The following is a 15,000-nucleotide window of genomic DNA, read 5'->3' as shown; positions in this document are numbered from 1 at the left end:
AAGGAAGGGAGGAGGAGGGGCACCAACTGAAAGGAGAGGAGAGAGTCATAAGGCTTGTATATACTGTATGTGCGCGTGTTGGGGGAGTATTGATGAGTTAATGTTAGCTGTGTCCTAAACGATATAATAACCGCGATCGATAATAGACAGTACTGTGTAGCCGTCTTCATCGACCTGGCCAAGGCTTTCGACTCTGTCAACCACCGCATTCTTATTGGCAGACTAAATAGCCTTGGTTTCTCAAATGACTGCCTCGCCTGGTTCACCAACTACTTCTCAGATAGAGTTCAATGTGTCAAATCGGAGGGCCTGTTGTCTGGACCTCCATCAGTCTCTATGGGGGTGCCACAGGGTTCAATTCTCGGGCCGACTCTTTTCTCTGTGTATATCAATGATGTCGCTCTTGCTGCTGGTGACTCTCAGATCCACCTCTACGCAGACGACGCCATTTTGTATACATCTGGCCCTTCATTGGACACTGTGTTAACAAACCTCCAAACGAGCTTCAATGCCATACAACACTCCTTCCGTAGCCTCCAACTGCTCTTAAACGCTAGTAAAACTAAATGCATGCTCTTCAATTGAACGCTGCGGTCACCCGCCCACCTGACTAGAATCACTACTCTCGGCGGGTCTGACCTAGAGTATGTGGACAACTACAAATACCTAGGTGTCTGGTTAGACTGTAAACTATCCTTCCAGACTCACATGAAGCATCTCCAATCCAAAGTTAAATCTAGAATCTGCTTCCTATTTCGCAACAAAGCCTCCTTCACTCATGCTGCCAAACATGCCCTCGTTAAACTGACTATCCTACCGATCCTTGACTTCGGCGATGTCATTTACAAAATAGCCTCCGACACTCAGCAAATTGGATGTAGTCTATCACAGTGCCATCCGTTTTGTCACCAAAGCCCCATATACTATCCACCACTGTGACCTGTACGCTCTTGTTGGCTGGTCCTCACTACATATTCGTCGCCAAACCCACTGGCTCCAGGTCATCTATAAATCACTGCTAGGCAAATCCCCGCCTTATCTTAGCTCATTGGTCACCATAGCAACACCCACCCGTAGTATGCGCTCCAGCAGGTACAGTGGGGAAAAAAAGTATTTAGTCAGCCACCAATTGTGCAAGTTCTCCCACTTAAAAAGATGAGAGAGGCCTGTAATTTTCATCATAGGTACACGTCAACTATGACAGACAAAATGAGAAAAAAAAATCCAGAAAATCACATTGTAGGATTTTTAATGAATTTATTGGCATATGATGGTGGAAAATAAGTATTTGGTCAATAACAAAATTTTCTCAATACTTTGTTATATACCCTTTGTTGGCAATGACACAGGTCAAACATTTTCTGTAAGTCTTCACAAGGTTTTCACACACTGTTGCTGGTATTTTGGCCCATTCCTCCATGCAGATCTCCTCTAGAGCAGTGATGTTTTGGGGCTGTCGCTGGGCAACACAGACTTTCAACTCCCTCCAAAGATTTTCTATGGGGTTGAGATCTGGAGACTGGCTAGGCCACTCCAGGACCTTGAAATGCTTCTTACGAAGCCACTCCTTCGTTGCCCGGGCGGTGTGTTTGGGATCATTGTCATGCTGAAAGACCCAGCCACGTTTCATCTTCAATGCCCTTGCTGATGGAAGGAGGTTTTCACTCAAAATCTCACGATACATGGCCCCATTCATTCTTTCCTTTACACGGATCAGTCGTCCTGGTCCCTTTGCAGAAAAACAGCCCCAAAGCAGGATGTTTCCAACCCCATGCTTCACAGTAGGTATGGTGTTCTTTGGATGCAACTCAGCATTCTTTGTCCTCCAAACATGACAAGTTGAGTTTTTACCAAAAAGTTATATTTTGGTTTCATCTGACCATATGACATTCTCCCAATCCTCTTCTGGATCATCCAAATGCACTTCAGACGGGCCTGGACATGTACTGGCTTAAGCAGGGGGACACATCTCGCACTGCAGGATTTGAGTCCCTGGCAGCGTAGTGTGTTACTGATGGTTGGCTTTGTTACTTTGGTCCCAGCTCTCTGCAGGTCATTCACTAGGTCCCCCCGTGTGGTTCTGGGATTTTTGCTCACCGTTCTTGTGATCATTTTGACCCCACGGGGTTAGATCTTGCGTGGAGCCCCAGATCGAGGGAGATTATCAGTGGTCTTGTATGTCTTCCATTTCCTAATAATTGCTCCCACAGTTGATTTCTTCAAACCAAGCTGCTTACCTATTGCAGATTCAGTCTTCCCAGCCTGGTGCAGGTCTACAATTTTGTTTTTGGTGTCCTTTGACAGCTCTTTGGTCTTGGCCATTGTGAAGTTTGGAGTGTGAATGTTTGAGGTTGTGGACAGGTGTCTTTTATACTGATAACAAGTTCAAACAGTTGCCATTAATACAGGTAACGAGTGGAGGACAGAGGAGCCTCTTAAATAAGAAGTTACAGGTCTGTGAGAGCCAGAAATCTTGCTTGTTTGTAGGTGACCAAATACTTATTTTCCACCATAATTTGCAAATAAATTCATAAAAAATCCTACAATGGGATTTTCTGGATTTTTTTTTCTCAATTTGTCTGTCATAGTTGACGTGTACCTATGATGAAAATTACAGGCCTCTCTCATGTTTTTAAGTGGGAGAACTTGCACAATTGGTGGCTGACTAAATACTTTTTTTCCCCACTGTATATCTCACTGGTCATCCCCAAAGCCAACACCTCCTTTGGCTGCCATTCCTTCCAGTTCTCTGCTGCCAATGACTGGAACGAACTGCAAAAATCTCTGAAGCTGGAGACTCTTATCTCCCTCACTAACTTTAAGCATCAGTTGTCAGAGCACCTTACCGATCACTGCACCTGTACACAGCCCATCTGAAATTAGCCCACCCAACTACCTCATCCCCATATTGTTATTTATTTTGCTCATTTGCACCCCAGTATCTCTATTTGCACATCATCTCTTGCACATCTATCATTCCAGTGTTAATACTAAATTGAAATTATTTTGCACTATGGCCTATTTATTGCCTTACCTCCATAACTTGCTACATTTGCACACACTGTATATATATTTTCTGTTGTATTTTTGACTTTATGTTTTGTTTACCCCATATGTAACTCTGTGTTGTTGTTTTTTATCGCACTGCTTTGCTTTATCTTGGCCAGGTCGCAGTTGTAAATGAGAACTCGTTCTCAACTGGCTTACCTGGTTAAATAAAGGTTAAATAAAAAATAAAATAAAAAATATTGGGGGCTTGTGTGTGTCTGTGTGTATGTGTGTCTGTGGCTGTGTGTGAGTGTATGTGTGTGTGTGTGTGTGTGTGTGTGTGTGTGTGTGTGTGTGTGTGTGTGTGTGTGTGTGTGTGTGTGTGTGTGTGAAACAGTTCGGAACAGTTTGTGCATATATTATGACGACATTTTTGTTTGTTTTGGTCTTCGGCAAGGGTTTTATCGGCTGTTCGTGCACACAGATCATTTTCTTGAGGAAAGCCAAAGTCGGTATCCAAAGTCTACGCCTCTTCGTCAGGTGATTGGTCAGCAGTAGGGATTCTTCAAGTGTTTATTGTCATTCAACGAGAGAGGAATCGTATTCATGCACATGTTTTCACTTGAGAAATACTCCACCAAACATCTTAGTTAGATGTAAAATTGCGCTACTAAGATCTCCTCTACAAAAACGTCAACATTTGTGACAGATGTCTTGACTTATCTTAAATTAATTCAGACAATTTTGAGGAAGTGGCTACGCGTATCAAAATGGACAAACAGCACTATTGATGCTTTTTTCTCGTTTTTCAACCGAAGGTCTTTTAAGGGAGTATGCGAACACACTCGTTCGGTTCTCGGCTAGGCGAAGGCCGAACCGAAGCATGCGGAAGGTATTTATAGCATTAACGCTGTGAGGAAGTAAGGTAATTTAGTACCTGATCTCCTTCTGCCCTTTGTTATTGCTTTGTGTGTGTGTGTGTGTGTGTGTGTGTGTCCCTCTGGGGTTAGGTTATAGTCAGTGATTTACAGTCAGTACTATGAGCTTCAATAGGCCTATATTGGAGTAATATATCAGGTGTGGAGGGTTAGACGTCCAACTGCTCTCCTTACTCCCCTTAGAATGCTCAAACTGTCTCCAGTAGTTCTTTATTGGCCTGACTCGCACGTGCATAGACACCCTCACGCACAAACACACTCAGACATACACTCAGACACACTCAGACACACACACACACACACACACAAACACACACACACACACACACACACTCAGACATACACTGACACACTCAGACATACACACACACACACACTCAGACACACACTCAGACATACACTCAGACACACTCAGACACACACACACACACACTCAGACACACACTCAGACACACTCAGACACACACACACAGACACCTCAGTGTTGGATAGAAAAGTTCGGTGGATTTATGTGTGTGTGGCTGATCCCAGAGAGTCTATTATTTCCATATGCTGCTTAATGCATCGGCCCACTGTCAGAGAGATCATGAGAGAATGGGGTGTGTGTGTGTGTGTGTATGTGTGTGTATGTGTCTGTATGTGTCTGTGTGTGTGTGTGTGTGTGTGTGTGTCTGAGTGTGTGTGTGTGTGTTTGTCTGACTAATACATCTCTCCCCTTTTATACTTGCCATCTTAATTAGTATGACTCTCTCTCATCTCTTCTTCTCTGTCGATCATAGCTCTTCATTTCCTCTCTTTTTCAACCTCTCTCCCTTTTCTTTTTCTCCATCCACCTATTATACTGGCCAGCCTTAGGGTTAGGGTTAGAGTTAGGGTTAGGATTAGGGCCAGCCTTAGGGTTAGGGTTAGAGTTAGGGTTAGGGCCAGCCTTAGGGTTAGGGTTAGAGTTAGGGTTAGGGCCAGCCTTAGGGTTAGGTTTAGGGTTAGGGCCAGCCTTAGGGTTAAGGTTAGGGTTAGGGCCAGCCTTAGGGTTAGGGTTAGAGTTAGGGTTAGGGCCAGCCTTAGGGTTAGGGTTAGGGTTAGTGTTAGGGCCAGCCTTAGGGTTAGGGTTAGGGTTAGGGCCAGCCTTAGGGTTAGGGTTAGGTTTAGGGTTAGGGCCAGCCTTACGGTTAGGGTTAGGGTTAGGACCAGCCTTAGGGTTAGGGTTAGGGTTAGGGCCAGCCTTAGGGTTAGGGTTAGGGTTAGGGCCAGCTATAGAGTTAGGGTTAGGGTTAGGGTTAGGGCCAGCCTTAGAGTTAGGGTTAGGGTTAGGGTTAGGGCCAGGGTTAGGGTTAGGGTTAGGGTTAGGGTTAGGGTTAGGGTTAGGGTTAGGGGCCAGCCTTAGAGTTAGGGTTAGGGTTAGGGTTAGGGTTAGGGCCAGCCTTAGAGTTAGGGTTAGGGTTAGGGTTAGGTTTCGGGTTAGGGTAGGTTTAGGACCAGCCTTAGGGTTAGGCATGGTATTGTAGCCACAATTGTCAATACTTGGGGTCTACAGTATTGACAAGTGTTTGTCCCTCTCTCCTTCCCTCCCTCCCTCCCCTCTCCCCTCCCTCCCTCTCTCCCCTCCCCCCTCTTTCTCCCTCCCTCCCTCACTCCCTCTCCCTCTCCCCCCTCCCTCCCCTCTTCCTCCCTCCCGCTCCCCCTCTGTCTGTCAGGTATGTGTAGGAGGTGCAGACTCCAGAGCAGAGCAGTGTGCTTCCTTCAACAACCAGGAGTTTATGGGCAGACTGTACGACTGGGAACCTTTCACTGAGGGTAAGTTACACACACAGACACGCATCCACAGACACACACACACTTGTGCGAGCACATTTGTGTGTGTGTGTGTGTTTATGTGTTTGTAGTTGTTGTGTATCTGATTGTTTAAGTAGGTCATTGTTTAGGTGTTTGACAAGCCTCCCCTGGCCTGCCCAATCCACTGCAACTCACATTCTGATTGGTGGAACCAGATATATTTGGGTGGGCGGCATTGAGAGAGAGAGAGAGAGAGAGAGAGAGAGAGAGAGAGAGAGAGAGAGAGAGAGAACTCTCTATACCCTTGTTCTTACAAAACATTCCCTCCTCTATTTGTCCTCTCATTTGACCAACATCCCGCATTCATTTTCTTTCTCCTCCAATCACTGACTGAGCAGAGAGATTCCTACTGAGTGAGAGAAAGACAGAGAGGAGGAGGGAAGGAGAGAGAGGGGACAGTGGGACAAGATCAAGAGGGTGTGTGTGTGTGTGTGCTTCTGTTAGTGTGTGTGCATGTGCATATGCACGTGTATTTGTTGGACAGAATGACAGAATGTGAGAGAGTGTTAGAATGTGTGTGAGGGAGTAGTTGTCTTTGTTTTAGGACTGAACTAGAGGGAGGGAGAGGGAGACAACTGTAAACAGAGAGTTGGGGAATTTGGGAAAGACAGAGAAAAGAAAAGAAAGAACGAGAGAGGACAATTATAAACACAGGGATTAAGTGAGCGAAGAGAAAAAAGGAATGAGAGAGAGAGAGAGAGAGAGAGAGAGAGAGAGAGAGAGAGACAGCTGTAGAATGATATCATCAAGAATTTGTCACTGTTCTCACAGATTAATGCATATGTGTACATGCATGTGTGTGTGTTTCCGCGAGCCTATGTGTGCTCCTGTGTGTGTGTGTGTGTGTCTGGGAACACTACCATGTATATTGTCCTGAGTGCTAGTGTGTGTGTATGTGTATGTGTATGTGTGTGTGCGCGTGTGTGTGTGTGTATTTGTGTGTGTGTGGGTGTGTAAATGTGACCGCTACATCAGTTGGCTACAGTCCCTCTGCTGACAGAACTATGACATCATAGAGCTACAGAAACCAGGAAGCGTAGGGCTATAAGACCACTGATCAATGAGACCGGAGATCTAGAACACACAGGAACACAACACATAGCATGTTAGAGAGGCTGGAGGCAGCACTAGGCCTCAGTCAAGTACCTCTGGACTGGAGTGTGTTGCTGCTTAACAACAGCAGGAGAACGCTTCTGAAATTTGACCCAACAACCCACTGGCTATTGGTCCTTCTCTCTAACCTCTAGACTATCTGGCTCTATTGTTTCTCTGATTGAAGCCAGGAGTTTTTCCTGACCGAATGACCTGACCTGATCTACAGTATGTGGACTGAGGCTGTGTAGCTATGTTGAGAGAGAGTCATGGTCAGGGTAGGGCTGATCTATGTGGACTGAGGCTGTATATTTTTGTTGAGAGATAATCATGGTCAGGGTAGGGCTGATCTATGTGGACTGAGGCTGTATATTTTTGTTGAGAGAGAGTCATGGTCAGGGTAGGGCTGATCTATGTGGACTGAGGCTGTATATTTTTGTTGAGAGAGAATCATGGTCAGGGTAGGGCTGATCTATGTGGACTGAGGCTGTATATTTTTGTTGAGAGAGAATCATGGTCAGGGTAGGGCTGATCTATGTGGACTGAGGCTGTATATTTTTGTTGAGAGAGAATCATGGTCAGGGTAGGGCTGATCTATGTGGACTAAGGCTGTATATCTATGTTGAGAGAAATTCATGTTCAGGGTAGGGCTGATCTATGTGGACTGAGGCTGTATATTTTTGTTGAGAGAGAATCATGGTCAGGGTAGGGCTGATCTATGTGGACTAAGGCTGTATATCTATGTTGAGAGAAATTCATGTTCAGGGTAGGGCTGATCTATGTGGACTGAGGCTGTATATCTATGTTGAGAGAGTCATGATCCACCTCTGGCCTGCTGGCTCCCCTACCTCTGCGGAAGCATAGTTCCCGCTCAGCCCAGTCAAAACTGTTCGCTGCTCTGGCACCCCAATGGTGGAACAAGCTCCCTCACGACGCCAGGACAGCGGAGTCACTCACCACCTTTCGGAGACATTTGAAACCCCACCTCTTTAAGGAATACCTGGGATAGGATAAAGTAATCATTCTACCCCCCCCTTACCCCAACCCAAACCCCAACCCCCCCCCCCAAAAAAACAAACAAAAAAACATTGTAAAGTGGTGATCCCACTGGCTATAAGGTGAATGCACCTATTTGTAAGTCGCTCTGGATAAGAGCGTCTGCTAAATGACGTAAATGTAAATGTAAATCAGGGTAGGACTGGAGAGACAAGCTGTCTGCACAAAGAGACAAAGCCTCTCCCCGTGTGTGTGTATGTTGGGCGTGGGGGGTGAGTGTGTGTTGGGCGTGGGGGGTGAGTGTGTGTTGGGTGTGGGGGGTGAGTGTGTGTGTGTGTGTGTGTGTGTGTGTGTGTGTGAGTGTCTATCTGTCTGTCTGTCTGTGTGTGTGTGTGTGTACTTGAGATGTTATGTAGCTAACATTACTAGCATTACAAGACCATTATTCTCCCTGATGTAGACTGTGTTAAAGTGTTTGTCTAATAAGTGTCTAGGGGCTCCACAGACACGACTGTGTGTGTGTGTGTGTGTGTGTGTGTGCATGTGTTTGCTTGCATAAGTGCATGCGTGAGTCCTTGTGTGTGTGTGTGTGTGTGTGTGTGTGTGTGTGTGTGTGTGTGTGTGTGTGTGTGTGCAGCGTACATATATTTACAGGTGTATATACAGTATGTCCCTTTGCCAACAGAACACTCCACTCACTTCCTCTGTATACATACTGGACGTCTGTGTTTACTGACTGTTATTCCTGCTCCACACAACTCAACTCAACATACACAATATTTACACAGACAATATACTGTACCTGGCCCTTATACTAACTTGTGGTGTCAATCAATTATACTCATGTAAATAGTTATTGTTAACATCCCTACATGCTAGCTACACAGTATTTATTTCATTAAATGTAATTCAATTCATGACAACATTCACAGCACTAGGATGTGCACAGAAACAGAAACAGTGGAGCAAACATGTATGTATATTATAAACTGAGTCGCTGAAAAACGACTTGTTTACTGTTCTAATGACATTGGTAACCTGTTTATAATAACAATAAGGGACCTCAGGGGTTTGTGGTATATGGCCAATATACCACTGCTAATGGCTGTATCCAGGCACTCCGCATTGCGTCGTGCCTAAGAACAGCCCTGGTATATTGGCCGTATATCACATCCCCTCGGGCCGTATTGCTTAATTATTATACAACTATGTTATACAGTAATAACGATCTATTACATTTACATAAATAGTTCCCATATATTCCTTTCTTCTCCAGTATAAATAAAAGGTAGCATTGAAGTATTTACGTTAGGGTTTGCAGGTGTTGTTTTTCTTTTTTTGCAGCGCTCATCCCCTCTCTGAGCACTCGTCCTCCCCTCTTCCTGTCTCGCTCCCTCTCTCTTTCTCTCTCTCCGGAGTTTGTTTAGAGCCAGAGATAGTGGGGAAGTATATTTAGACTACGTATGTTCACACTGTCTGAACACTAAGCTCAGCAGAGAGAGAGAGAGAGAGAGAGAGGGAGGGAGAGAGAGAGAGAGGGAGAGAGAGAGAGAGAGAGATATAAAAAGGGAAAGGGAGAATTCCCACCCCTCCCTCTCTTGTCATAGTTATCTTTGAGAGATTAGACTGGAGACAGTAACAGAATGAGAGAGTGAAGAGAGAGAGAGAGAGAGAGAGAGAGAGAGAGAGAGAGAGAGAGAGAGAGAGAGAGAGAGAGAGAGAGAGAGAGGGAGAGAGAGGGAGAGAGAGAGATGTGCTTCCCCCTCTTATACCCTCTTTCCCTTTTCTGTCGTCCATCTGTCCATCACTCTGTCCATCACTCTGTCTACTCAACCTCCCTCCTGTTCTTTTTCCAACTCTTTCTCCCTGTCACTGTCCTCTCTATCTTTCTCTATTTGAGTCCCCTCTATTTTTCCTCCCCTTCTCCATCATTACAGTCCTCTCTCTCTCTCATCCCCTCTGCATCGCCCATTTCTTGTTCTTTTTTCTATTTTTCTGTCTTTTTATCTCCCTCTTTTCTCCCCCCTCTCCCCCTCTGCTCTCTCCCACTCGATCCCTCCCTCCCACTCGATCCCTCCCTCCCACTCGATCCCTCTCTCTCTCTCTCTCTCTCTCTCTCTCTCTCTCTCTCTCTCTCTCTCTCTCTCTCTCTCTCTCTCTCTCTCTCTCTCTCTCTCTCTCTCTCTCTCTCTCTCTCTCTCTCTCTCTCTCTCTCTCTCTCTCTCTCTCTCTCTCTCTCTCTCCCCTCTCTCTCTCTCTCTCTCTCTCTCTCTCTTCACTCTCTCATTCTGTTACTGTCTCCAGTCTAATCTCTCAAAGATAACTATGACTGATAGAGAGAACAAGAGAGGGAGGGGTGGGAATTCTCCCTTTCCCTTTTTATCTCTCTCGCTCTCGCTCTCTCTCTCTCTCTCTCTCTCTCTCTCTCTCTCTCTCCCTCCCCTCTCTCTCTCTCTCTCTCTCTCCCTCCCTCTCTATCTCCTCCCTCCCTCCCTCCCTCCCTCCCTCCCTCCCTCCCTCCCTCTCTCCCTCCCTCCCTCTCTCTCTCTCTCTCTCTCTCTCTCTCTCTCTCTTCTCTCTCTCTCTCTCTCTCTCGCTCTCCCACTCTCTCTATATTTATCTCTCATTCTCTGCCAACTCTGTTGTGAAAAAGTTACATCTGGAAAATGGGGAGGACAGGATGGGAGGAGTATGAATGGGAATGATAAAATGAGTGGTTAATAGTGATTAATGACAGTTACTCTCTCTTTCCCCTCTTTAATGTACAGTTACAGCATAGTCACTGTCAGCCCTGTCAGACAGATACACATACAGGATAATACAGGAGCTTCTTATAAGAATCCCATCTATCACATTGATAGGCCAACATACATTTTCAGAATATTTCCTATATCTCAACTAAGCCATTGTGTCACGGTTTACTATGCCAGAACCCAGAAGCAGACCAGGACAAGGTACGTTGAGAGAAAGGTGAGTGTTTATTTAATAGATTCCGAGTGAGGCTGAATAATCCAGGGAACAGAGCGGGTGGCGTGGATGGGTTGTTGAGGGTGCAGTGGTTGGTCGGTACTGGCTTCGGCAGCCGCCGACCATCAGGCAGAGGTTGGGTGAAGGTTCCGGGTGAGAACTGCAGACAGAACAAAACGGAGGTCAGTACACAGCAAGTCACAAGGTGCAAAACAACAAAACTAACACTAATGGCTCAGAGGCTGATACGCTGACAACATACTGTTCATAGCTAACGATCCGGCAGGAACTGGATGTTAGGCCAGAGCCTAAGTAGGGTGATGATCAGGACCAGGTGTGCAGATTGCTGATGGGATGCAGGTGCGGAAAACAAGAGCGCTCCCCGGAGCGTTCCCGAACCCTCGGGAAACTGGAGATTACGAACCGGAACACTAGTCACCAGACAGGACCCGACTCAGACAGCCGGGATCGTTACAGTACCCCCCCTCCGACGAACGCCACCGGGCGGACTCCCCGGAGCGCCAGGATGGAGGCGGTAGAAGTCACTGATGAGGTCCGCATCTAGGACCTGTCGCCGCGGAATCCAACTCCTCTCTTCAGGGCCATACCCCTCCCAGTCCACGAGATACTGGAAACCCCGGCCCCGCCGTCTGGAATCCATGATGCGACGCACCGTGTAGGCAGGACCACCTCCGATCATCCGAGGAGGAGGAGGAGGAGGCGGAGGAGGCAACAGAGGACTGAGGAAGACAGGCTTGAGGCAGGAGACATGAAAGGTGGGATGGACTCTGAGCGTCCTCGGTAGTTTGAGTCGAACTGCCACTGGATTGATCACCTTCTCCACCACAAACGGACCAATGAACTTCGGTAACAACTTCCTAGACTCAGTCCGTAACGGAAGATCCCGTGTGGCCAACCAAACCCTATCTCCGATGGTATAGGTGGGAGCGGGGATCCGGCGACGATTCGCCTGGAGCTGATACCGGTCCGAAACTCTAAGGAGTGCCTTTCTGGCCCGATGCCAGGTCCGGTGGCAACCCGAATATGGGCCTGAACAGAAGGCACTGAGAGCTCCTTCTCCTGAGAAGGAAACAGGGGAGGTTGGTAGCCATACAGGCACTGGAAGGGAGACATCCCAGTGGCAGATGTAGGAAGAGTATTGTGGGCATACTCAACCCAAGGCAACTGAGAGACCCAGGAGGTGGGGTTGGAAGAGACCAGACAGCGTAGCGTGGATTCCATCTTCTGGTTGGCTCTCTCCGCCTGACCATTGGATTGGGGGGTGGAAACCAGATGTGAGACTGACTGTAGCTCCAATGGCCAAACAGAAGGACTTCCAGACAGCAGAGGTAAACTGAGGGCCACGGTCGGAAAGCGATATCACTGGGCAAACCGTGGACCCTGAAAACCTCCCTAACCAGGATCTCGGACGTCTCCGAGGCAGAGGGAAGCTTGGCAATAGGCACAAAGTGGGCGAACTTGCTGAATCTGTCCACGATAGTCAGAACGACCGTGTTCCCCTCAGAAGCGGGCAACCCAGTGACGAAGTCCAGGGCCAGATGCGACCATGGTCGCCGGGGAATAGGAAGGGGGTGAAGTAGTCCAGAGCTGGGCCGATTGGTACTCTTATTCTGCGCACACACTGGACAGGCAGCAACAAAACCCCGGTATCCTCGGCCATGGCAGGCCACCAAAACGTCTGCGAAGAAACGCCATTGTCCGAGCCACGCCAGGGTGACAAGCCATCTTGCTGGCGTGGGACCATTTGAGGACAGCAGGACGAACCGACTCAGGCACAAACAACCGACCGGGTGGACCGTTACCGGACCGGGCTGAGTCCGAAGGGCCGCCAGCACCTCCTCCTCAATCCTCCACATAACTGCTCCCACGACGCAGTTCCGGGGAGGATTGTCTCGGTCTTGGACCCACTCTCCTCCGTCTTGGAGAACATCCGGGACAAGGCGTCCGCCTTGCCGTTCTTAGATCCAGGTCGAACGTCAGGGCAAACTTGAATCGTCCGAAAAACAACGCCCACCTGGCCTGGCGGGAGTTGAGACGTTTAGCCGATTGCACGTAAGCAAGATTCTTGTGGTCAGTCCAGACAATAAACGGTTGCTCCGCCCCCTCCAACCAGTGGCGCCACTCCTCCAAGGCAAGTTTCACCGCGAAGCTCCCGGTTACCCACATCGTAATTCCTCTCCGCAGGCGAAAGGCGACGAGAGTAGTAGGCGCAGGGATGGAGTTTACTGTCCGTGGAGCATCGCTGCGACAGGATGGCGCCAACTCCCACATCAGACGCGTCCACTTCAACGACGAACTGACGGGCCGTGTCCGGTTGAGAGAGAATCGGTGCGTTGGTGAATCGCCTCTTCAAATCCAGAACGCTCGATCCGCCTCCGGATTCCACTTGAAGGTCCTGATACTGGAAGTCAAGGCAGTTAACGGAGCGGCCACACGGCTGTAATCCCGGATGAATCTGCGGTAGAAATTCGCAAACCCCAAAAATCTCTGGAGCTGCAATCTCGTACCGGGCTGGGCCCATTCCAGAACCGCTCTAACCTTCTCCTGGTCCATCCTAATCTCTCCCCTGGAGATGATGTACCCGAGAAAGGATGTCGTGTGGGCGTGAAACTCGCACTTCTCGGCCTTCACGAACAGGCGATTCTCCAACAATCGCTGCAGAACCTGCCGGACATGCTGGACGTGGTCGGAAGGTTCCTTCGAGAAGATCAGAATGTCATCCAGGTAAACAAACACAAAGAGACCGATCATATCTCTCAGGGCGTCGTTCACCATACTCTGGAATACCGCTGGAGCATTGGTCAGTCCAAACGGCATCACCTGATACTCGAAGTGACCCATCGGTGTATTGAAACCCGTCAACCACTCGTCCCCCTCTCTGATCCGGACCAGGTGATACGCATTGCGTAGGTCTAGCTTGGTGAACACCGTAGCACCCTGTAAGGAGTCGAAGGCAGAACTCATCAAGGGCAGGGGATACTTGTTCTTGACCGTGATGTCATTCAACCCCCGATAATCAATACACGGTCGAAGAGAGCCATCCTTCTTACCCACAAAGAAGAATCCTGCCCCCAGGGGGTGATGACGAGGGACGAACGAGACCAGCAGCTAGGGACTCCTTGATGTAGGTCTCCAACGCCTCACGTTCAGGTCGGGAGATACTGTATAACCTTCCCTTGGGGTAGACAGCTCCAGGGACCAGGTTGATGGCACAATCATATGGTCGGTGGGGGAGGAAGTGACAGAGCCTTCTGCTTACTGAAAACCTCCCCCCAAATCGTGATATGTCTCGGGAACCAGGGACAAATCTGGGGGTTTAGCCTCAATCACCTGACTGGGAACCGAATGGGGGCAGGCAGTCTTGAGACAGTTAGCATGACAATCAAGGCTCCAACTCGTTACCTTGCCCGTCACCCAATCGAACGTGGGATTGTGTTCCTTCAGCCAGGGGTATCCAAGGACCAGAGGAACATGGGAAGACGGCAGAATGAAGAATGAAATCATCTCAGAATGATTCCCCGACAACCGCATCTTAACCGGTTCAGTCCTCATCGTGATACGTGCCAGACTACTGCCGTTCAGAGTGGTCGCTTCAATGGCTTCCGGCAATTGCTCCTTGGAAAGCCCCAGCTGTTCCACCAACTCGGCATCAAGAAAGCTTCCATCGGCACCTGAATCGATAAAAGCGTTAAGCGCTAAGCTCTGATTCCTGTTCACAAGGGTAGCCGGGAAACGGGGTCTGACAGAGGTACTGAGAGGTTGAAACTGGCTCGCTAAAAGTCCTCCCAACTTTAGCGAGCCGGGCAGTTTGACGACCGCCGGGAACAAGTGGAGATGTAATGTCCCGAGCTACCACAGTAGAGGCAGCAGTTGGTCTTACATCTATGTTGACGCTCCTCCTTGGTTAACCCGTGCCGCCCCACTTGCATGGGTTCAGAATCGGGAGAGAGGACCTCTCCACTCATCCATTGTGGTGGAGAATGATCGACGTGTTCTGGTCCACCACCCGACCCGACTGGGAACTGAGAAGCTGATCGACTGGACGGACCCCATTGCTTCTCCCTCCTTCGCTCTCGGACTCGATTATCCATCCGAATAGACAAGGCTACCAAGCTGTCCAGGTCACTAGGCTCCGGATAGGAGATCAACTCATCCTTGAGCTGCT

At 48.4% G+C, this 15,000-nt stretch overlaps 1 protein-coding gene across 4 annotated transcripts in view; it reads left to right on the top strand.

Annotated features, from left to right (window-relative positions):
- The window catches only part of LOC123484095 (ADAMTS-like protein 4), a 47,179-nt gene that overhangs the window by 14,876 nt on the left and 17,303 nt on the right, over nucleotides 1–15,000 (top strand). For all 4 annotated transcript variants that reach the window (XM_045214065.1, XM_045214066.1, XM_045214067.1 and 1 more), the window contains one exon: nucleotides 5,621–5,720. In XM_045214065.1, coding sequence (XP_045070000.1) covers nucleotides 5,621–5,720 — 100 coding nt within the window. The remainder of the gene's footprint in view (nucleotides 1–5,620; nucleotides 5,721–15,000) is intronic.

This window comes from Coregonus clupeaformis, unplaced genomic scaffold (assembly GCF_020615455.1).
Source record: "Coregonus clupeaformis isolate EN_2021a unplaced genomic scaffold, ASM2061545v1 scaf0195, whole genome shotgun sequence".
Classification (NCBI taxonomy): domain Eukaryota; kingdom Metazoa; phylum Chordata; class Actinopteri; order Salmoniformes; family Salmonidae; genus Coregonus; species Coregonus clupeaformis.
The sequence above is the reverse complement of the archived record's forward strand: the minus strand, read 5'-3'. Positions and strand labels throughout refer to the sequence as shown.